The following is a 24,237-nucleotide window of genomic DNA, read 5'->3' on the forward strand; positions in this document are numbered from 1 at the left end:
GGCTAATGCATTGGGAGAGCGTATATGCAGTGAAATTGAGAATCATTTAAACTAGGAACCAGGGGGGCAGGGAGCTCTGACAATGGGAGATGTTCCTCTAAGGAAAGAAAACCAAGGGAAACTGCTAGTAGGAAAGTCCTGAAATGTTTGTACCTCAATGCCAGGAGTATAAGGAATAAGATGTTAGACTTGGAAGCCACAGTACTAGCATGTGACTATGATGTTGTAGGAGTGACGGAAACATGGCTTTCAGAAAATGATGGGGATGAATACAAGTTGGAAGGAAACACACAGTTTAGGAGAGACAGGCAAAATCAAAGAGGGGGTGGGGTAGCATTATATGTGAATAATGACATTGAGGCAGAAGAACTCAAATTAAATCCCAGTAACAAAACAGAATCTTTGTGGGTTAAACTTTTAAACAAGATCTTGAGGATTAATGGTAGGAGTGTGTTACAGGCCACCCAACTCAGATATTCAGAAAGATGCTGCATTGTACAATGTAATGCATGTAGCAAGGATGTGGCTTTTATAATGGGGGATTTCAATTTCCCAAACTTAGACTGGGAAAGCCCAGTGGGACTACAGAAGCAGACATAGAAATGGTTGAGATGGTAAATGACTGCTTTCTAACTCAATTTGTCAGGGAACCAACCAGGGAGAGAGCATACATTGACTTGATATTTTCAAATGACCAAGACAGAGTCAGAGGGACACTAGTTAGAGAACCAATGGCAACTTGTGATCACAATATGGTTAGCTTTGAGACATTCTTTAAAAAAACAAGGTCCAAGTCTAAAACAATGGTCTACAATTTTAGAAAAGCAAACCTTGAAGGTATGAAGCGGCACTTAGAAGAGATAGACTGGAGCACACTGGATACAGAGTCAGTTGAAAATAGATGGTTATATTTTAAGAATATACTACTGTAGTATAGATTACTAGAAATGTGTACCAAAACTTAGCAAATTGATGACCAATTGAGGTGTCTTTCATCACCATTTTATAACTTCAGGTAACTTCAACATTTAGGAATTGCAAGCCAGATCTGCAGGAAATCTTGGTTATGTTTTCATGGTGCTTGATGCCATTCAAACCATATCTAGGTTTTAAATGCAGAGGTTTCCATTTTCTCCTCCATGGCAGTCTTGAAAGGGATTTAATTTTAAAAGTGTTCTCCATCTTGAGGACAAATTAGGGGGAGTGATGAGGAAATTGCCCTGGGGGTTAATTTCACACAATGCTACATTCATGGGGTGTCTGGAAAGAGGAGGAGGGTCAGCAGGAGGAGAAGACCAAGATCTCTCTGGTCAGTTGGTGGGGAGTGGACACACGCTTCATCCATTGGCTTTGAAGGGTCGATGGCGTGTTTCTAACATCTTGTTAGACAGAATGCAGAATTAAACCTTTGACAAATGGAATAAAACCTCTATGATGTAGCCGGGGAAAGGAGCAGGGACTCATGTATTCATAAAGGCTTCAAAGTAATATCGCTTGTTTTTTCCTCTCTCGCTTTAAGATATTCAGGAGAGCCTGGATGAGGAGGTGAAGAAATGGCATTTCCCATGTCCCATTCTGAAGAGCACATGGCATATGGAACCTAAATAAACTTCTATTTTTCAAGTGGAGGCACTTGTATTGGAGAACAGTAGGTAACCTTTATTAACCACCAGACCAAGGTGCAAGCATGTATATCGGTATTAGGTATATATTTCCATGACATGCACACGCTGGTGTCATCACACGTCATCACAGTATGGCTGGCACAGAGGGACAAAATACCAGTTTGTCTACACCTGTCCTTAAATATCTTTCCTCGATGAAATGCCCTTTAAAAATGCAAAATGAACTGGCATATCTGCTGCCATGTTGGTTTCATGTCAGTTTCTATAGCAAAACATACCTTTTTCCATTTATGCCTGGTGTAGGGTAGGCTTAACAAATGACTTAAATTAGCACCCGTTTGGTATAATTGTTTAATCACACACCTGACTATGTGACTTAAAAATCCTTGACTTTATGCAAGTGTACCTAGGATAATTGATGCTGTTTTGAAGGCAAAGGGTGGTCACACCAAATATTGATTTGATGTAGATTTTTCTTGTGTTTACTCACTTTGCATCTAGTTAATTGATAAATATAATCTGTTAACATGTCTATTTTTGAAAGCATTCTTACTTTACAGCATTTTTTTCACAACTGCCTCAAGCTTTTGTACAGTACTGTATATATAAACTATATATATTATAGCGGGGTGCATGGTAGGGGCGTTAGAACACACAAGACAGGCAAGATGTGGGTCAATGCTGGGGGGGTTGTTGTCCAGAAGAAATGTCCTTATCTGTGTAAGCAGGCTCTCGCTCTCCAGCACACCCTCCTTATCCTTCCACCAACCAACTACTGAGACAAATAAATGAAAAGGTTTCATAATTATATAGCCCAGAGGGGTGTACTATGAAGCGATGTAACTGGCTTATCCAGGTAACTTCAGGAGTAACTTTGTGACGTTGGGTGTAACTTCCCGATTAACCCGTACTACGGAAGGTGGATAAGTTTTACCCGAGGTATGCTGTCATGGCAATTTACACTGCATCTCTTGGTGCTTAACTCGATGTTACCCTATGTAAGCACCGCCTCTCCGCCCACAATCTTGTCGGGACCCAATCAACTTTGGCGCACGGGTTGTGAGAGGCTCACTCCGCAGGGCGAGGGGGTTTAGAGACCGTACTCCTCTAGCTCACCCCGATGACGCTCTCAATGACAGATATCGATTCTCATCTGAGGGAATTCAGCATCTTTGCCAGCTTCTAGGGCCAGACGTCTCCAATGCCACTCACCGGAGTAATGCCCTCACTGTTGAACAGACAGTGTGCCTTGCTTTGCGAAATTGTGATATTTTGCCAGCGGACACTTCATGTATTCTATCGGTGATCCTGAACATCTGAGCAAGAATGCTGTATGCCGTGCAGATTGCAAGGTGCCACTTGCTCTCACTAAACTGCTGGATGCATTTGTTGTGTTCCCTGGCTATTTAAGCCTTCTAAAGATCAAAGAGGCTTTTTATGACTGACAAAATAACTGTCAGTCTCCCTCGGTCTGGGGCTCCATGCAAGATCACCTCGTGGAGTTTCAATGATCATGAGAACGGTGAGGAATCAGCTGGAGGCAGCTGGGAGCATAGTCACCAAGAAAACAATTGGTAACACTATGTCGTGAAGGACTGAAATCCTGCAGCGCCCGCAAGGTGCCCGCAAGGATCTGTGGTCACTGTGAGACAGGAGAGGTCGAGACAGAGATGCACTTTCTACTGACCTGTGAAAAATACTCCCAAACACAGGACAATTGTATTAATAAAATCACTCTCTCCATCCCACAATTCCCCAAAGTGACTGACACAGAAAAACTGTTGGTCGTGCTGGGAGAGGGACACACAGCCCCACTGGCTGCCCAATATGTGTCCACCTGTCACAGCCTGAGGGACAGCCTGTGACACCAGCCTGAGGGACAGGATACTGTATAGACACCATGCCTGCTTGAGGGAGGGGTGGGGAGGGAACCTGTTCTGTTTGCATTTGTGTTGTATGAGGGTGGAGGGTGGGGAGTGATTTATAAATATATGTATTTCCTGTATTGTTTAAATATTGTTACATTGTTGTTTATATCTATATTTTTTTAAATTATTATTTATCTTCTTATTTTCTGATAATGCTTTGGCAATACAAATGTATAACTGTCATGCCAATAAAGGAATTTGAATTTGAATTTGAATTTGAGAGAGTGTGTGTGTATGTGTGTGTGTGTGTGTGTGTGTGAGAGAGAGAGAGAGAGTGTGTGTGTGTGTGTGTGTGTGTGTGTGTGAGTGGGTGGGTGGGTGTGTTAGTGTCTGTCTGTCTGTCTCTCTCTCTCAATTCAGTGCATTTGTATTGTCAAAGCAATTGGACATACATACATAAATACATATATATGGAAAAGAAACAATATGTGTACATCTCTTTCTGCATTAATGGTGCCCTCACAGATGTGCAAGTTACATGACAGACAGACAGACACACACACACTTTCACACACACACACACAGACAGACAGACAGACACACAGACACACATACACACATACTTTGACAGACAGACAGACAGACACACACATATTATGGCTCTTTGATGGGTAGTGAAATAGGTAGCATCAGTCGCAGTGTGGGTAATGTCAGGGAGCCAATCACAGTCCCTGTAATTTGCGTATTGCGTATTTGCACAAAGGATTCTGGGAAAAGCAACTAAATGCATGATCTAAAGGATTATTAGGAACACCAGTACAACAGCAGAAGACCCCACCGGGTACCACTCATCTCCACTACAAATAGGAAAAAGAGGCTACAATTTGCACAAGCTCACCAAAATTGGACAGTTGAAGACTGGAAAAATGTTGCCTGGTCTGATGAGTCTCGATTTCTGTTGAGACATTCAGATGGTAGAGTCAGAATTTGGCGTAAACAGAATGAGAACATGGATCCATCATGCCTTGTTACCACTGTGCAGGCTGGTGGTGGTGGTGTAATGGTGTGGGGGATGTTTTCTTGGCACACTTTAGGCCCCTTAGTGCCAATTGGGCATCGTTTAAATGCCACGGCCTACCTGAGCATTGTTTCTGACCATTCCCTTCCCTTTATGACCACCATGTACCCATCCTCTGATGGCTACTTCCAGCAGGATAATGCACCATGTCACAAAGGTCGAATCATTTCAAATTGGTTTCTTGAACATGACAATGAGTTCACTGTACTAAACTGGCCCCCACAGTCACCAGATCTCAACCCAATAGAGCATCTTTGGGATGTGGTGGAACGGGAGCTTCGTGCCCTGGATGTGCATCCCACAAATCTCCATCAACTGCAAGATGCTATGCTATCAATATGGGCCAACATTTCTAAAGAATGCTTTCAGCACCTTGTTGAATCAATGCCATGTAGAATTAAGGCAGTTCTGAAGGTGAAAGGGGGTCAAACACAGTATTAGTATGGTGTTCCTAATAATCCTTTAGGTGAGTGTATGTATATATATATATATATATATATATATATATATATATATGTATTCTCTATAAGTCACTCTGGATAAGGGTGTCTGCTAATAAATAAATAATAATAGTTATATATAATCGGCACACGTATTGTGGTGAAATTGAACAACTGTAGCATTTTTTGGCATTTCTTTCCATCCCTTCTTTCCAAGGAGACTGAGAAGAATAAATGTGAGCAGCAGTTCCTGCTGGACTTAGAGTCCATCTGTGCCGGCATGCAGAAACTCCACATTAGCGATGTGGTCCTGGAGAAGGTATGCAGCCCCCTGCTTGTGTAGAGGACCCTAGAGTTTTATATTCTTATTTTCTGCAATGTTCTGATGGATGTGTTTAATGCTGATATTGAACGGTCTCATTTGTACTTGTATACCATGTTGCATGTTTCTTGTCAGTTGCTTTGTAATTGTGATTGTAGTTGAATGCTGTGTGTGTGTTACCTGTCCACTGAGCCAGTTATTAGAAGACGTCCCAGTTTGCGTCGACTGATCCTCAGGAACGTCTTTTTGATTGAAAACATCAACTGAGTGTTATTTGACATCTGAAAACATGATAAAGTGCAAAGTTGTTCAGCTGAAGCCTTTCTGTATGTGGGGAAAGGACTCATTTGCATGCTCTGTTGCCTGTTTTTCTCACTCTCCTGCAGCCCGGAGCGATGCACTCCAATAACCAGCATCTGGGTCCTGGCAGGCCGAGCTGGGCCAAGGGCTGCAGCAGCGACTCTAGCTCTAAGCCCGCTGAGCAGGGTAGGTAGTTCCCATACTTGACCCTCAACAGCTTGGCATCTCTGTTAAACACGGGTTGTCTGATCTTGGTGTTTCTAAATTGTGGCACATTGAGGCCTCAGTACAGTACTTAAATATGCCAGTCTCTGCCAGCTGCAGCAGGATAGCAGCGCAGTGTAAGTGTTGCACGTTTCCAGCCTCAGTCCTTGAGTCCCAGTCCCCTTCTTATGTTCCATTTGTGAGTTCATATTTTTTGGCAACTGAAACCGTTGAGATTGAGAGAGCCAAGGGCAAAGAGACAGGTATGTGCTGGCCGATAGACTGGAGACACAGTATAGAAGCTAGAATAGAAGAAAATAAGTGATAATGGGTAGGAAAGCTTACCAAACCTGTAATCGCAAACTAATTTTTCTTTTCTCTTCCCACCTTTAACTCGCTGTGTGATGAAGATGATATTAAGGAGGAGAAGTTCCGTAAAGACCTGCCCTCACTGGGGTCCCTGGAGCGCCGTAGAGACAGAGCAGAGCAGGCCAGGAAGAGAGAGCGGAGGACTTCTGTGAAACATGGCTGGCATTAGAAATTGAAGGGGGGGGGGGAGTGTATACATCAAAACCTCAATAAAAATGACAATTTAAAAAATTGAAGCACCAATCCTTCTCTGGCACCGATGAAAGCTGGAGATCAGTGGATCAACATACAATCATTTATTAATTTATTCTTCTCTGGTGAATGTGCAACCTACAAAATAAGGTGTCTAATCAATCTGAAACAGAAGCAAAGTAAGATTACTCTTAACAGTGTGTATATATACAGTATATATATGACACTCTGATAATAAAGTAGGTGATTGTGTATATTTTTAGGTGTAGGAAGATTGGAGTGCACTTATTTTTGATTAAGGAGAAATGCAAAAAAAAAAAAAAAAGATCAGGGGACATTTCAGAAGACGACAGTGGATGTATGAAGAGTTGGGATTGCTCATGCGATGAGCCGGGCTGAGTCTGGACTGAACATTTTGATTTGCTGTTTGGAATCCACCCACCTCTCTGTCTGTCTGTCTTTTTTTCCTCCTACACTTCACATGGGGACCTTCAGAAGCTAAAACTTTTGACCTGTAGTGTGTATATATGCACACATTATAGTAGGATTACTGTATATATACGCACAACAATATAGTCTATAATTGTGTAGGGCTAAATATAAATTAAAGTATTAGTACTTGCAACTTACAAAATATAAGAGCAATACAAAGTGCAGTACAGTACAGTTCAAAGCATAATGCAAATTACAAATTCCAATTTACACAAGTGCATAAGAAATATACAGTAAACAATGCAAGTCCTACATCCTAGACTGTAAAAGTTAGTAAGTGCAGACATCGTTAAGAGCTAAGAGAGAGGGGGCTCAGGGGAAATCAAAATAATTGTCATGGATCCTCAGCAGGTAGGTTGGCCCAAACATCTTGGAGAACTAGACCACAGTTCTTCTGTGGATTTAGGCAGCCTCAGTTGCTTCTCTCTCTTCATGTAATCCCAGACAGACTTGATGATGTTGAGATCAGGACTCTGTGCGGGCCATACCATCACTTCCAGGACTCCTTGATCTTCTTTACGCTGAAGATTGTTCTTAATGACTTTCGTTGTATGTTTGGGGTCGTTGTCATGCTGCAGAATAAATCTGGGGCCAATCAGATGCCTCCCTGATGGTATTGCATGATGGATAAGTATCTGCCTGTACTTCTCAGCATTGCGGAGACCATTAATTCTGACCAAATCCCCAATTCCAATTACAGAAATGCAGCCCCAAACTTGCAAGGAACCTCCACCATGCTTCACTGTTGCCTGCAGACACTCATTCGTGTACCGCTCTGCAGACCTTCAGTGTACAAACTGCCTTCTGCTACAGCCAAATATTTGACATGTTGACTCATCAGTCCAGAGCATCTGCTGCCATTTTTCTGCACCCCAGTTCCTGTGTTTTCGTGCATAGTTGAGTCGCTTGGCCTTGTTGCCACGTCGTAGGTGTGGCTTTTTGGCCGCAATCTTCCATGAAGGCCACTTCTGACCAGACTTCTCCGGACAGTAGATGGGTGTACCAATGTCCCACTGTTTTCTGCCAATTCTGAGCTGATGGCACTGCTGGACATCTTCCGATTGCGAAGGGAAGTAAGCATAATCTGCTGCAGTAAGTTTCCTTGGCTGACCACTGCATCTAGTCCTCAACGTTGCCGGTTTCTTTGTGCTTCTTCAAAGAGCTTTGACAGCACATCTGGAAACCCCTGTCTGCCTTGAAATTTCTGCCTGGGAGAGACCTTGCTGATGCAGTAGAACTACCTTGTGTCTTGTTGTTGTGCCATGGTGTATGACTTTTGACAGTAAACGGTCTTCAGCAACCTCACCTTGTTAGCGGAGTTTGGCTGTTCCTCACCCAGTTTTATTCCTCCTACGCAGCTGTTTCGGTTTCAGTTAATGATTGTGTTTCAACCTACATATTGAATTGATGATCATCACACCTGACAATATGCATAAAAACTCCCTGACTTTGTGCAAGTGTACTTAGAAGAATTGATGCTGTTTTGAAGGGGTGGTCACACCAAATATGGATTTGGTTTAGATTTTTCTTCTGTTCACTCACTTTGCATTTTTCTTCTCCTCCTGTGTGATGTCAATAGCATGTCATATACAAATAATTATCGTTTGAATTTAATTTGTTGTTTAACTATTATAAAGCTTTTACAGTCAGGGTGCTGATAGACTATTAAATCAAAACGAAATGAATACAGTGTAAAATTGAAACACATTTAAACCTTGCATTACACCTAATATAACTTTAGTCATCATGTATAATAAACAAACTACCCGAGCGGTGCATCCTGTAGTTACTGAAGCACGTACACATTATAGGATATAAAAGAACAAGACGTAAATAACAGTATTTTCACTTTGTCATGTTTTGAATATGCTAATAAATACATAAATGTGATCTATGTAGAATTAATGTGAGTGCTTTATATATACGTTCATTTCCACTTATATCGATGTACAGAGGATTAAAAAGCTGCTTGTCATTCTGTCAAAACACACAAAGTACCTAAACGACTTTTGTAAATGCGGCAGCACGAAGTATTACATCCGTAGTGGTTTAGCACTACCATAGAGAATGAATGGGAAGCGTTTAGGGATGTTTAGCTAAACAATCCTCGGCGGAAGCGGGAAAACTCCGGAAAAACCCGGAAACTGATCTCAATGCAATGCCGTGTTTATCAGAGCTGTGACGCGATGTAGCAGCAACTACATGTTTACTACATCTCATCTCTAATGTCATACAATAAATACATTCATGTGCAAATACTCCTACATGTTCAATGAATCGCTAACATTGGAATCGGCAGGGACATGTGTCTGTTTATTTCATATTCGTTTCGTTATTTATTCCTGTAGTGTAAAATAAAAACCGCAAGAGTAGAAAATGCATTTTTGCACGAACTCTGTGTATTTCTGCGCTCGGTCATTTTAGCAGTGAATGACGTCACACAAACCCGCTCTGTCAATCACAGCCAGTGGGCGGTGTCCAGTGCGCTTATTGGCCGACATATATACTTCAGCGTTTAGTGTAATCGTCTGCACAAACACTGAAACCCACACGAGATGAGATGTAGTAAACATGTAGTTGCTGCTACAGCGCGTCACAGCTCTCACATAAACACGGCATTGCAGGAGATGAGTAGCTCAGCTGGAGAGCAGCAGGTTGACGATCCGGAAGATCTGGGTTCGAGGTCTGGCCTGGCAATGTGTGATTTGACATCCAACCAATGTGTTTTTATTTGCAGGACGGTCTCAAGCAGCGACCATGATTGCACTGCGCTGTATAAGTCATGCTCGCACTGTCCTGGGCCTTTGCTTTTGTATGGAGGATAATCCATGCCAAAATTAAAAATGAATACAGAGAGAAAATCATAAATGAATCAATCAATACATGTTGAAATAAATAAATAAATAGACATGTAGACAATAGACATAGGTCAATATGCAGCAGGGCGAGGAGTGGCATCGTCTATGTGACGAGCTGCAGGAGGCCAAGCGCAAGGCCCAGCAGCGCTCGCTAGGCAACATCAGGTTCATTGGGAAGCTGTTCAAGGTGAAGATGCTGATGAAGATCACCATGCACAATTGCATCGTCAAGCTGTTGAAGAACCACAAAGAGTCCCTGGAGTGCCTGTGCCGACTTCTCTCCACTATCGGCAAAGACCTGGACTTGGAGACCCACAAGGTAAGGCAGTTCCGGCCCAGACTGAGCCCTGGCTAAACATCCAGCAACGTGATGAGGCCTATTGACAGTGGTCTGAATAAGTGTTTCTGAGCATCTGCAGAAGCCTTCTTGAAGGAATGTTGCTTCACTCGGTGGTATAAAGTTACTTCTGTACCTGCTGTCTGCACTGTTTTCTAATCGTTCTGTCTGACCTTTTCACCAGCCCTGCATGGACCGGTACTTCAGCCTGATGGAGCAGGTCATCAAAAAGAGGAAGACCTCCTCTCGAATCCGCTTCATGCTGCAGGATGTCTTGGACCTGAGAAGAGTAAGTCATGAGTGTTGGGAGAATAGAAACCATCCTTGCTTTCAGCTTCCCAGCCCCCCAATCCCTGTCTGCCTCTCGTTCTCTCTCTCTACAATGGTCACTGACTCTCTCTCCCCTTCCTCAGGATAACTGGGTGCCCAGGAGGGGAGACCAGGGTCCTAAGACAGTCAGCCAGGTGCACAAGGATGCAGAGCTGGAGGCGCACCATGAGCAGATCAAGGTGCAGCAGCAGCTCATGATCAAGATGGACAACCGACGTGATGCGAACTCCAGCGAAAGTGTCCTATCACGCGTCGGTCGGGCCAGAGCAGAGCAGGCCAGGAAGAGAGGGCCTTTTGTGAAAGCACTAGAAATAGAAGCACCAGTCCTTCTCTGGCGAAGATGAAAGCATCAACATACAATCATTAAATTTCTTTCTGTCTAATCTACAAAATAAAATGAAAATGTTCTTCACTTCAAACTAAGACTCTTTTGATCAGTGTGTATGTGGTGTCATATATATATATATATATAGAGAGCATGATCAGTGCAGCCTGGCGAACAGTATGGATATATATATCTATACTATATTGAATTGAGGTGCACTGTAGATCAGAGTGTGGAGGGAGGACTGTCTTCACGGCACCAGCAGCTGGCGAAACAATCCTGTTTAAAATAATCTTGGTACAAAGAAGTACATGGTGAGTGAAATATGTGCTATAATGTGGAGTTATTTCAAGTACAACAACGTTTCAGATACAAGCAGGCTACATATGTAGTTCAGACTACAGGACTTCCAGAAATAGTGTGATGATGTAGACTCAGTTTCACAGCATGACTATGGCTGCACAGATGCTGTAAAGCACCACATTCGAACTGGAGATGCCCTACTGATCCGCCAACATGCTTCCAGGACTTCTCCAGCTTTGAATCAGGAAATAGAAAAACAAGTTCAGCAGTTGCTGGCCCATGACATCATTGAGGAGAGCTGCAGCCCTTGGGCTTCACCTGTTGTTTTAGTCAAGAAAAAGGACGGCAGCTACAGATTTTGCATTGACTTCAGGAAATTAAACACTGTCACCATACGGGACTCGCATCCCTTACCACGGATTTCTGAAGCTTTGGACAGCCTGGCAGGGGCATGCTGGTTTAGTACCATGGACCTGTCAAGTGGTTATTGGCAGGTTCAGCTGGCATCAGAAGACTGGGAGAAGACAGCATGTACCACCGGCAGCGGCTTATACCATTTTAAGGTCATGCCAATGGGACTGACCAATGCACCACCTAACTTCCAACATTTAATGAAGCTTGTGCTTCGTGGTCTACACTAGAAGATCTTCCTCATCTATTTGGATGATGTTTTGGTTTTTAGCAAAACCTTTCCTGAACATCTGCAGAGTTTGGAAGATGTCTTTCTTCGATTTTGAAAGGCAGGACTAAAGCTGAAGGCCAGTAAATGTCAACTTGCACGGGATGAAGTCTCTTTCCTGGGACATGTAATCACCAAGGGTGGTCTCAGACCAGATTCCAGGAAGCTGGACAAAGTTGAAAGATTGGCCAACACCAAGAACACCTACTGAGGTGAGAGCTTTTGTGGGTCTCTGTTCCTATTACAGATGATTCGTTAAAAACTTTGCCCAAAAAGCTGCACCACTGCATTTGCTCACTCAGAAGGGAGTTGTTTTTCAATGGACGCCTGAATGTGAAGATGCCTTTTACTCTCTGAAGTGTGCTCTAACTGAACATCCAGTAGTGGCCTATCCAGATTTTTCTCTACCATTCTTACTCTACACCGATGCTTCTCAGAATGCAATTGGCTCTGTGCTCACTGAGGTTCAAGACAGAAAAGAAAGAGTGATTGCATACGCAAGCCACACCCTCAGTCCTTCAGAGAAAAAATGGTCTACATATGATCGTGAACTCTGGGCAATAATCTGGTCTGTGCGGCACTTTAGGCACTTTCTGCCTGGCACCTCATTTAAAATTGTCACAGACCACAAACCATTGCTGAGTCTGAAGTCCAGCTGATGGTGATCTCACAGGAAGAAGGGGACGTTGGATTCTAGAACTGGATGTGTACGACTGTGTAATTATTCACAGGGAAGGAGCACAGCATGCCAACGCTGATGCTTTATCCAGAAGACCGGACACTTCTCAGAGTAGTAAGGGAGTGCAGTGTTTACTTGTCACCTCTCAGAAACAGAAAGGTACGTCATTTACTGACATGCAAAACAGTTGGTCTTCTGAACTACAGCCTGAACAAGCTGTTCCTGTAGGACAAACCTGTGAAGATTTAGCAATAGACGTTGATGAACTGAAGCAGAAACAACAAGCGGATGTCATTCTGAGAACTGTGATGAAATGGAAAGAAATGGATAACCGAAGACCTACTGCACGACGAATCAAATACTCCCCGTCAGCTCTGAAAAAGCTCTGGTATGAGTTTCCTCGCCTGACTTTGGAAAATGGGGTCGAAAAATCAAAACCTTTCTGCAGAAAGCCTATACTTACCAATTGCTCCTTCCTGAATCCCTCATTCAGACAGCCCTCACTTACCTGCATGGAAATGTCTTCAGTGGACATTTAGGGACTGAACGAACTTTGCAGAGAGCCAGAAAAATCTGCTATTGGCCTTACATGTCACGCGACATTTACAAGTTCTGTACAGAGTGTTTAACATGTCATACTCGCAGTGCTCCAACACCAAAAGCTAGAGCTCCTTTACAACCTATTGTGGTGGATCGTCCATTCCAGAAAATTGCTACTGACCTCACCAAGCTACCAGTCATTTCTCAAGGCAACAGGTATGTTCTTGTTGTAATGGATTATTTTACACGCTATGTGAATCTCTTTCCTTTAAAAGATCAGCGTGCAACAAGTGTAGCTCAATGCTTGTTAGAAGGATATACTCCATTTTTCCTTGCTCATGGTCGGGAACCTAGTCTGCCTGTGGACATTTTGTTGAACTGCAGTCCATTCACTACTCAAGCAACTCCGGGCACACCTGCTGCTTATGCCCAGGATGTCCTTAACCGCCTATCACATGCTTTTGACATGGCCGCTGAGCAGTCGAAAGAATCTAAACTACTGCAAAAGACTCACTATGATCAAAAGCTTGCTTTTAACCCCTATGCTGAAGGTGATCTTGTTTTCCTTGATGATCCTGCCAATCAAAGGAAAAAACTTGCTCCTAGATGGAAAGGGCCGTATAGAGTTCTGAAAAGGTTGGATGAAGACAGTTGTCCTGGCATGACCTATGAAATCACTGACCCAAAAGATCCACGATCCAAATCATGGATTGTACATTACAATCGGCTGAAGGCATACAATGGTCCTTGGTCTGACTTACCTGCTCATCCAGAAGCACCTCCACAGCTGTTTAGAGATCCTGATGATGCACCTGTCAGTCCGCCAGCAACACTGACGGCTTTGTCTGGAGACGTCCCTTACCAAATTCCAGTTCCAGCGAGCTCCTGGCATCACTCGATGCCGTCTCTCTCTCTTCTTTCTTCCACAGCTCCTGTCCAGAGGGATATGCTACCTGTTCCAGGTGTTGTTCCACAACCTGCTCTAGCACTTGAGCCATGCCCAGGTGTCACCCATTCTTCCAGTCTTCGGGATGCCCAAGTCACGGTGCACCCAGAGACTGTGTCTGTTCTCTTACCTCAGCGACCCCAGACTCCTGTGGCATTACCTGCTGGATGTACTCGTCGTAAAGTTATGAAACCTGAAAAGTTTAAAGATTTTATTCTTTCGTAGTACATACCTGTTTTCATATTACATTACAGTTCAATACAGTAATGGCTTCTAATTTGTCATTCTTAAAAAAAAAAGTTCCTATTGTACTGTCATACATCTATTGTGATTTAATTACTGCAACATTAGTTTATTATTAGGAAAATCTAAGTATATATATATATATATATATATAAAAAAATGTAACAAACATTAGAAATACTGTATGATTTATTTAATTAAGAAACGAGGACGTTTCAAATAAAGAGGGGGAAGACTGTGACATTAGTTTATTATTGAAAAATATAAATATCTGTGAAAAGGTATCGTAAAATAAATTAGAAACACCGTATACATTATTTTACTTTATAGCAGGGAGAAATCGCTGTGTGTTATGTTGTTCCCCCAAGAACATATTATTTCAGTTGCATGTTGTAAAGCCAGACAGGTTAGAGTGACGCACATCTTTGTGTGGTGGATTGAGAGGAGTAGTGGCACTGCACTGTTGTGCTCGGCATTGTACTTGTAACTGCAACTCGGCTTATAAGAGAAATAAACAAAAGTGCCAGGAACAATAAATTGTGTCAAGGAGTCCTGATGTAAACTGAACCCCAAACAACACGTCTACCTCCGAAGATACTCGTTTCACGGTTTACAATAGCATACAATCTCAGATATTGTACAAAAATTGTTTATCGTGATGGCTGAAAAACCATAGGAGGAGACGTGTTAAAAAAAGTGGTCAGAAACGAGAAGAAGATGGAAAAATTATAAAGAAACCAAGAAAGAATGAGATAACTAACTTAAATCCAATAACTATAACTAAATATGAATAGGATCAAAAATCATTAACTATTAGTGTAACTATCCGAAAACCCATAACTAAAACAACACTGCCCCGTACCAGATGAAGTGGGGATTGAGAATGAATGGATGAAACCCAAGACAGCCTCCCAGGACCAGGACTGTGTGACAGCTGTTTCCTCCGAATCTGTCACCGTGACACATTAAAAAAGAGAATCATCCTGAGTTTTTGCTTTCCCTCACAGGAAAAGCACTGTAACTTCGAAGGTCACCTGGTATGGACTTCCTGATATCACTCAACTTGAAGAGTGTAATTTTAGGACAGAATTGACCCATGTCTAAGGAGGTGTTCAGGCTGGCTTGTCCCCCACTAGGATCTCCAGAGTAAGGGATCCTGGCTCCTGCAGATGAGGAGGAGAGAATCAGGACAGTCAGGACATCACACAGATGTCCAGAGGCCCAGAGTGGCCAACATGCTCTGTTTTGCACATCTGCCTTAAGCACAGAGAACAGTCTTACACATTGCAGCTGTCTGGAATCAAGATATGGACCTGCCCTCCGCAAATCACCAAACCTCTTTGCTGGAATTTTTGTTTGGTGATGTTCCAATCCTGTAAAATATAAAAACATAGAGGCACTGAATGTCATTGCCAGAAATGATGTGACAGATGGAACTTCTCATTCCTGAGGTTTAAAGTACTAGACTAGATGGGGCGCTGTTGAGCATGGTTTCGGTGTAGATGTGTGAAGAGAGCTCCTGCGATATTTAGATTTTTTTTCCAGCAAACAGGTTATTTTCTTTTATTTATTTTAAGTGATAAGCTGCAGTATATTATAAGTGTATTATTGTTTCAAAAACATGTCTAAACAAAAGAGCAAGAAGGGGCCAGCGACGGAGGCAACTCAACCCGAGTTAGATTCAGGCCTGATGGGGGTGGCAATCCCTCACCAGAGAGTGGCGGAGACCTGGCATTTCTTGTCGCAGCGGTGAGCAAAATACAGAGCTCCATTGAATCGTTTCGATCTGAGACGCGAGAGTCTCTTGCTACTCTTCAGGGCACCGTCGATTTGTATGGCAACCGACTGCAGGAGGTAGAGAGATCTCTGAGCGACATATCTGACAGGGTGACGGAGCTGGAAGGCTCTTGCAGTGGTCTTTCGGCAGAGAACGAGATGTTCAAACGGAAAGAGGATTTAGATGGAAGGGGAAGGAGGAACAACCTGCGTGTTGTTGGTGTAGCGGAAGGAGTGGAGGGTCGCGATCCCACTGCTTTCATGTCACAGTTCTTTGTTGATATCTTTGGAAAGGATAAGTTGGACTCCCGATCGTGCTCACCGATCGTTAATGCCGAGACCTAGGGAAGGAGACAGGCCCCGTCCCATTATTCTTAGGGTGCACTACTTCTAGGTTAAGCAGCAGATTCTACGGCTATCGAGAGAGAAGGGAGATTTATATTTTCAGGGGAGGTGAATATATATTTCCTGATTTTAGTGCTCATGTGGCTAAACGATGCGCCGCTTTTAACCCAGTGAAGGCTCAGCTGCGACAGGCCAGTGTGAAATACAGCCTGTTACACCTGGCTCGATTGCTGCTCACTCATAATAACAGTCGGTTGATTTTCACCACACCACAAGAGGCCGCCGCCTACTACAACGAAAACATTGCAGCACACTGATCTCAGTTTTGGCTCCTTCATCTGGTTACCTTGCTGCAGTCATCTGGATAACCTTCAACTATCCTGACTCATAGTGCACACATAAGAGTTGAACACTGAGATAAGTACCGTGTTTGTTATACTGTGCATCTACACTGTTCATTATATATATATAGTTCAGTATCGTGTTGACTCCTGTACATACTGATTATAATTATGACTTCTCGAGTTGGGATTGCACTTGACTGATATAATTGCCACAGCCTTTCTTATAGTCTGACTTTGGGGTTAAGTTCAGTCATCCTTGTAAAATTATTATTCCCTTTTTCACCACTTTTGTAAATTTATTTTTACTGCAGTATTAATCTAATATAAACCTTATTTGCTTTGTTAGTTTCAGTGATTATGCAGGAGTAGGAGTGTTATAGCATAGTTTACACTTGTTCCCCAATATGCTATGCTTAGTATGTGGTTGCTCTTACTTTGGGAATGCATTCATCTAATTTGGGGAGGTGATGAGGGGGTGGGGGGGTTGTTATTTCCTCTTTCTGTCTTCTGACTTTCTCTCTCTTTTTCTTCCATGAGTCATGTGTGGTCTCTCTTATATAGTCTGGATTTGGCACTATGTCTGTACCTATCTTTTCATAAAAAATGTTGGTTATTTGTGTTGGATGTAACCTTTCTAAACCCTTTTTTTTTTACTATGATGTTCAATAACAAGGATATTGCATATTGCAGACTGTCCAGTGAACTTTATTAGCTGGAATGTTAAGGGGCTTAATCACCCTGTTAAGCGCAAAAGGGTGTTATCACACCTCCAGAAACTTAAAGTGGGAATAGCATATTTGCAGGAGTCACATCTTCGCACTTCAGATCACTTTCTGATGCGTAAGGGGTGGGTGGGGCAGGTTTTTCACTCCCATTTTCACAGTAAAGCCAGAGGTGCAGCAATCTTAGTGCATAAAAATATTCCTTTCATCTCTTCACAAGTAATATCAGACCCAAATGGTAGGTATGTGATAGTTAAAGGGAAACTTTTTAATACACCACTAGTGTTGGCCAATGTTTATGCCCCAAACTTTGATGATAGCAACTTCATGACTAATCTTTTTTCCTTATTACCCGACTTACATTCACATCATTTGATTTTGGGAGGTGACTTCAATTGTGCTCTGAACCCTACTTTGGATCGTTCTTCTCCAAAATCTGAACGGCCTTCAAAATCTGCTTTAGCTATTAGCTCTTTTTTACAAACCTATAAAATGTCTGACCCTTGGCGTTTTTTATATCCCTCTGCCAGACAGTATTCTTTTTTTTCTCCAGTGCATCATACATATGCCCGTATTGATTACTTTTTTTGACAGTAAGCTAGTCCCTTCTGTTAATGCTTGCATTTATGATAGTATAGTAATATCAGATCACGCCCCTGTTGTATTGACACTTAGCTTCTATAATCAGTTTCCACCTCGGGGTCCTTGGTGCTTTAATCCCCTACTATTGTCTGATAACAATTTTGTTAAGTATAATTAATTTAAGACCTTTTATTCCACTCTACACACTTCTGATTTCCCTTCTGATCCCCTTCTGTACAATTATTTTTTTGATAACTATTCCTGTAATTAATCCTGAATCTAAAGCAAGCTTAGAGCAGCCTCTTTCACTTGAAGAAATTAAGGGGGCAAGTCAGTCAATGCAGAGTGGTAAGTCACCAGGTCCGGACGGGTTTCCAGTGGAATTTCATAAGAAATTCAGCCCTCAAATTGCCCCTTTGCTGAGTTCTGCATTTTTAGAATCCTTCACTTCTTTGTCCCTACCTCCAACCCTGCGTCAAGCATCTATTTCATTGTTGTTAAAAAAGGACAAGGACCCCTTGGACTGTGCTTCGTATCGTGCCATCTCCCTTCTTAACACAGATGTAAAGATCTGTAAAGAGCCCATCGGCTTGAGGCAGTCTTACCTTCAATAATCTCGCTTGACCAAACAGGGTTTATACAAGGGAGACACTCCTTTTTTAACATTAGACGATTACTTAACATTATCTATAATAAGTCAACTTCGCGGCTGCCAGAGGTTTTGATCTCATTGAATACATAAAAAGCCTTTGACCGCGTTGAATGGGATTACCTTTTTGCGGCGCTACAAAGATTCGGTTTCGGTTTGCATTTTATCTCTTGGATTAAATTATTATATTAATCTCCAGTAGCATCTGTCTGCTTGGGTAACACTTTTTCACGTTACTTCTCACTACACTGTGGCACCAGGCAGGGTGCCCCTTTCCCCCCTTCTATTTGCTATTGCTATTGAGCCCCTTTCAATTTCTCTTTGCGGCTGTCAGGATGTGCAGGGGGTGGTTCGAGGTGGGCTGGAACATAAGGTTTCTCTTTATGCTGATGATCTTCTTCTTTATCAGACAGATCCGGCCTCTTCACTTCCCCTTGCCATTTCAATTCTTGAACAATTTGGCAAATTTTCTGGCTATAAACTCAGCCTCAATAAAAGTGAGATATTCCCCATTAACTCAGCAGCCCAAAATGTTCCTTTTGACAACTTTCCCTTTAGAGTTTGTTAATAACAGTTTTAGATATTTAGGGATCAATGTTACTCGTTCCCATACCAATCTTTTTAAATCAAACTTTCTCCCCTTACTAGAAAGCACAAAACAGGATTTTGCTCGTTGGAGTACTTTACCTCTGTCTCTGGCTGGGCGCATTAATTCTGTTAAGATGAATTCTCTTCCAACATTTTTATATTTATTTCAATGCATTCCAGTCTTTATCACCAGATCCTTTTTTAAATCTCTTGACCAGATTATATTATCTTTCATTTGGAATAAAAAGTCTCCAAGAATACGCAAAGCCTTTCTCCAAAGGCCAAAATCATTAGGGGGCCTTGCATTACCACATTTTTTGTTTTACTACTGGGCGACTAACATTCGCATAATCTCATACTGGATGCAGTCCCATGTTCAACATGACTGTCCATCTTGGCTGCAGATGGAAGCATCCTCTTGTCATTTATCCTCTTTACCTGCCTTAGTGTGCTCTTCTCTTCCTCTCTCCATTTCCAGATTTAGTATTAACCCCCTAATTATGTGGTCACTTCGGATTTGGGCACAATTTAGAGATCATTTTGGATTTCAATCCTTAAGTATATATGCCCCTCTTAATGTAAATCATCTGTTTCCTCCTTCAGTAGCAGACCAGCTATTTAGTATTTGGTGTGAGAAGGGTATTGTATCTTTCAGAGACTTGTACAGTGATAACTGCTTTGCTTGTTTTGAACAGCTGTCCGAGAAATTCAAAATGCCAAAATCACACTTTTTCCGTTACCTACAGGTTTGGAATTTCATACGAAACAAAGTACCACATTTTCCAGTCCTCCCACCTGAGTCACCATTTACTTTTTTTTTTAATTAACTCCAAATCGTAAAGGTATTATATCCCAATTATACACCTTTCTACTGTCTCTAGAGTCTCCCTCTTTGGAGACTTTAAAAATGCTATGGGAGCAGGATCTAGGGTTTAAATTTTCAGAGGAAATATGGAAATCCATGCTGTCTTGTATACATTCCTCCTCTCTGTGTGCAAGGCTTGGTCTTATACAATATAAAATGCTCCACCGCATTAATTTTTCTAAGGCTAAACTAGCTAAAATCTTTCCAAATTTAGATCCAACCTGTGAGAAATGCAGACAGGCCCCTGTCACTTTAATTCACATGTACTGGTCTTGTCCTAAATTAGTTCCATTCTGGAACTCTGTCTTTGAATCTCTTTCACAAATCTCAAATACACCCCTTGAGCCTTCACCTCTTACAGCCATCTTTGGTGTGGTTCCTAGTCATGTAACCCTGCCAATACACAGTTAGGCACATTGGCCTTCTGCACTTTGCTGGCAAGACGCCTGATTTTGTTCCATTGGAAGCAGTCTGTCCCACCCACTTTCACTCACTGGGTAAGAGATGTGATGAATTTTCTTCACACTTCTTGGTTCCACTGAAAGGTTTTACACTGCTTGGCAAACCTTTTTAACTTATTTTGACAGAGTGCAGCTCAAATCCACTGTCTAAATTATTGTACCTTTATTTGTCACATATGACTTTTCTTCTTTACTTTCTTACTTTTCTTATCTTTTTTATTCTCTGTCTTCTATTCATGTATCTGTCTCTGTGTCCTTCTCTTCAATATAATATATTATTATTTTTTTTTTTTTCTTGGCAGACGCCCTTATCCAGGGCGACTTACAACATAAGTGCAAACAAAGTGCAAAAATACAGAGAAGTACAAGGCATCAATCATTACAAATTCAACTTAGCTAAAACATAGCAATTCAAAATAATACATTTTACAAATTCCAATTTACAATTTACACAAGTACAGTAAGAGACTTCCTACATCCTGGACGGTGAAAGCTAAGTGCTGTCAAGATGTAGGATTACAGACGAGGGCTACGGGAAAGGGAGCCAGGAGGAAAACAATCAAGAATGCGAGGAGCATAATAAGCTGAAGTGCTATCTAGCAGGGATAGAGGACTAATATTAGAAGTGCTGTCGGAAGAGATGCATCTTGAGTAAGCGCCGGAATGAGGTCAAGGACTCTGCTGTTTTGACTTCGGTGGGCAGGTCGTTCCACCACTTAGGGGCCGGGGATGAGAAGGAGCGGGCTCTGGAGGAAGGATAGTGGTGAGGAGGCAGAGTTAGCCTTCTGGCACTGGAGGAGCGCAGTGGTCTGGAGGTGATGTATGGAGAGACGAGGGTCTGCAGGTAACTTGGTGCAGTGTGGTCAAGACAGCGGTAGGTGAGGGTCAAAGTCTTGAACTGAATGTGTGCCGGTATTGGGAGCCAGTGGAGGGAGCGGAGCAGTGGAGTAGCGTGTGCGAACCATGGCAGAGAGAATACCAGACGAGCCGCAGAGTTCTGGATGAGCTGGAGTGGGCGGGTAGTGGATGTAGGCAGGCCGGCCAGGAGGGAGTTGCAGTAGTCTAGGCGGGAGAGGACCAGTGACTGGACGAGTAGCTGAGTTGAGTAGTCGGTGAGAAAGGGACGGATCCGGCGTATGTTGCTCAGGAAGAATCTGCAGGTGCACGTTAGCGTTGTGATGTGCTGGGAGTAGGAGAGCGCAGGATCAGGGGTGACTCCTAGATTTTTAGCAGAAGAAGAAGGAGAGAGTGTGGTGGATTCCAAGGGGATCGAGATGGGGAGGTCAGCAGAAGGTGAGGAAGAGTGGGGGAAAAAGAGTAGATCTGATTTGGAGAGGTTGAGCTTGAGGTGGTGCGAGTGCATCCAGGCAGAAATGGCTGACAAGCAGGAAGAGATGCGTGAGGGGATGAGAGGGTAAGAAGAGGGAAAAGACAGGAAGATCTGGGCATCATCAGCGTAGAAGTGGTAGGAGAAACCATGGGATGCGATGAGGGGGCCCAGGGAGCGAGTGTAGAGAGAGAACAGGATCGGGCCCAGGACGGAGCCTTGGGCAACGCCTGTGAGGAGAGGTTGGGGGGTGGATGAGGAGCCTCGCCATGTCACTTGGTAGGACCGGTCACTGAGGTAGGAGGAGAACCAGGTGAGAGCAGTCCCTGAGATCCCAAGGTCAGCGAGGCAGGAGAGGAGGATGGAGTGATCAACGGTGTCAAATGCTGCAGAGCGGTCAAGGAGGATGAGGACTGAGGAGAGGGAGGCCGCCCGAGCACGGCTGAGGGAATCAGTGACAGCCAGGAGAGCCGTCTCAGTGGAGTGAGCTGTGCGAAAGCCGGATGGCAGAGGATCAAGGAGTGAGTGATGTGAGTGATATATGAGTGATGTAATGTTAATTTGATCTTACTGTCTACATGCATGTGTTTTGTAGATACCTTGTGTCATTTCTGTTGCAAAACTAATAAACAAATTGAAATATAAAGTACTAGACTACAAAGCAAAGCTGATGGACAGAGAGAGAGAGTGGTACCTGCTTGTAGTGGATTTCTAGCCAGGTGCTGTGATTGAGGCCAGTGCTCTGGTCAATTCTCAGTGCTTTGAAAACATTCAACAAGCAGTAGAGGCCCTGTGACTAAGACACAGGACACTGGTAAGGATGAATACAAGACTACAGCTGTGTTTACAGGTGTGATATTTGTATTTAATAAATGCATTGAATCATGAAATACAGTATTTTAATACTGGCGCAGTCTACATTGTTCCAATTACATGAAATAAGGAGGGCTCTGGATGTGGCTCAGCTCCCTTCTGTCCCCCGAACCCGTAGGCCGCTGGTACCGACAGTGGAAGGGCCCTGTGGCCTGGAAGCACCTTGAACAAGACAGCCCTTGCAGGGGGTAAACCAGGGCTGAAAACCCAAGTGACACATAGGCAGGCACCTCCAGGTCAATGTCAGTCCAGCAGAACCTACAAAGAGAAACACCAAACCCATAAGACTCAGACATTACTATAACAAGACTGCTCCAGGATTAAATAAGGCCACAACACAACAATGTATATTTGGGAACATACTGGAACAAAATCATTTGTTTGAATAAACAAAGGTAGGCCTACAATTGTGTTATGTTTGCTTCTGTAAGGTAAGGACTCCTATTTGTTATGTTACAGTATTTCTATGGTATCGTTAAGTTGGGGGGTGTTTTCCTCTCAGATTCAAAAATTAAACAGGTGTTTAATGATAAATCCTGCACCACTTGGATATCGTGCATCCCTAGCAATCGTCTTGATTTCGCACATGCGCAGACCGCGCTAGATTGATGTGGTGCATGCGCACACGGGGGCATGGTGAAAATCGTAAACACTCAGAAACCGGGCCCTGATGTTGACGCTTTGGTTAGCGCCAAGAGATGTCCGGCGCCAGTATCAGCGAGTAACAGAAAGTGTGAGTATTAGGTTACATTTCTTTTGGTCCTTCTCCCAAAAAACGTATTTGAGATCAATTGCTGGGTGAGTATAAGCTGCTACACTGTTAGAGGCTACAGTGCATAATAATAAAATGCATAGGCCACTCGCTTGTGTGTGATTAATGTGAGTACAATACAATAATTGAGAGCTACAGTCGCTATAAGGAGGCATGTCAGATGGACTAATATCTGAGTCTGAGTCTGATATGAGACGTTAAGTTTTAACCGGGACAGTCAGCGATTTTAATGAAACGTGTCGGTGTCTCACAATCGTTTAAATGGCCGGTTTTTAGCTTTTCTTGTTTAGACTCACTTAAACCTTAAAACAATCTGGTCACTTTAATAAAACATGTTTTCATTATCTACGCTACACATGCTATTTATCTGGTTTATCTGATGTTTATATTGTGGTTTCTTTTCACTTACATTGGTGTTTATTGTATGGTTTATTTTAGTATTTCTTTAATGAAGGTTTTATTATAATAATTGGTCGTATGTATTTGAGGAAGAAATTTACTTAACTGTTTAATGGATATTGACTTTTTATGGATTGTTTAGTGATACTGTGATTGTTATTCTATTTGCCTAAATTGCACATTGTGTACCCAGCTTATTAAATTGGTTATTAAAAAGACTTGGTTATATATTTCCTCTTGGCTTTTCACTCTCCCTTTACATAACTAATTTTAGCTTCCTGGGTTATTCGCTCCTCTGTCAAATCCAGTTAGGACATGACCTTACTAGGACAGGTTTCGTTACAGTACATATTGATGATCCTGTACTGTTATCTTTACCAACAAAGGCAGATGTGACAAATGAA

At 42.6% G+C, this 24,237-nt stretch overlaps 1 protein-coding gene across 1 annotated transcript; it reads left to right on the top strand.

The window, feature by feature from the left end:
• The first annotated feature begins 9,655 nt into the window (after nt 1–9,655).
• Nucleotides 9,656–22,854, top strand: LOC136744563 (eukaryotic translation initiation factor 4 gamma 1-like). The gene is made up of 4 exons (XM_066698767.1): nt 9,656–10,067; nt 10,270–10,374; nt 10,499–10,670; nt 22,781–22,854. Exons 1-4 carry the CDS (start codon nt 9,825–9,827, stop codon nt 22,852–22,854), a joined length of 594 nt encoding a protein of 197 aa, XP_066554864.1. The 5' UTR covers nt 9,656–9,824.
• The last annotated feature ends 1,383 nt before the right edge of the window (nt 22,855–24,237 follow it).

This window comes from Amia ocellicauda, unplaced genomic scaffold (genome assembly GCF_036373705.1).
Source record: "Amia ocellicauda isolate fAmiCal2 unplaced genomic scaffold, fAmiCal2.hap1 HAP1_SCAFFOLD_86, whole genome shotgun sequence".
Taxonomy (NCBI): Eukaryota; Metazoa; Chordata; class Actinopteri; order Amiiformes; family Amiidae; genus Amia; species Amia ocellicauda.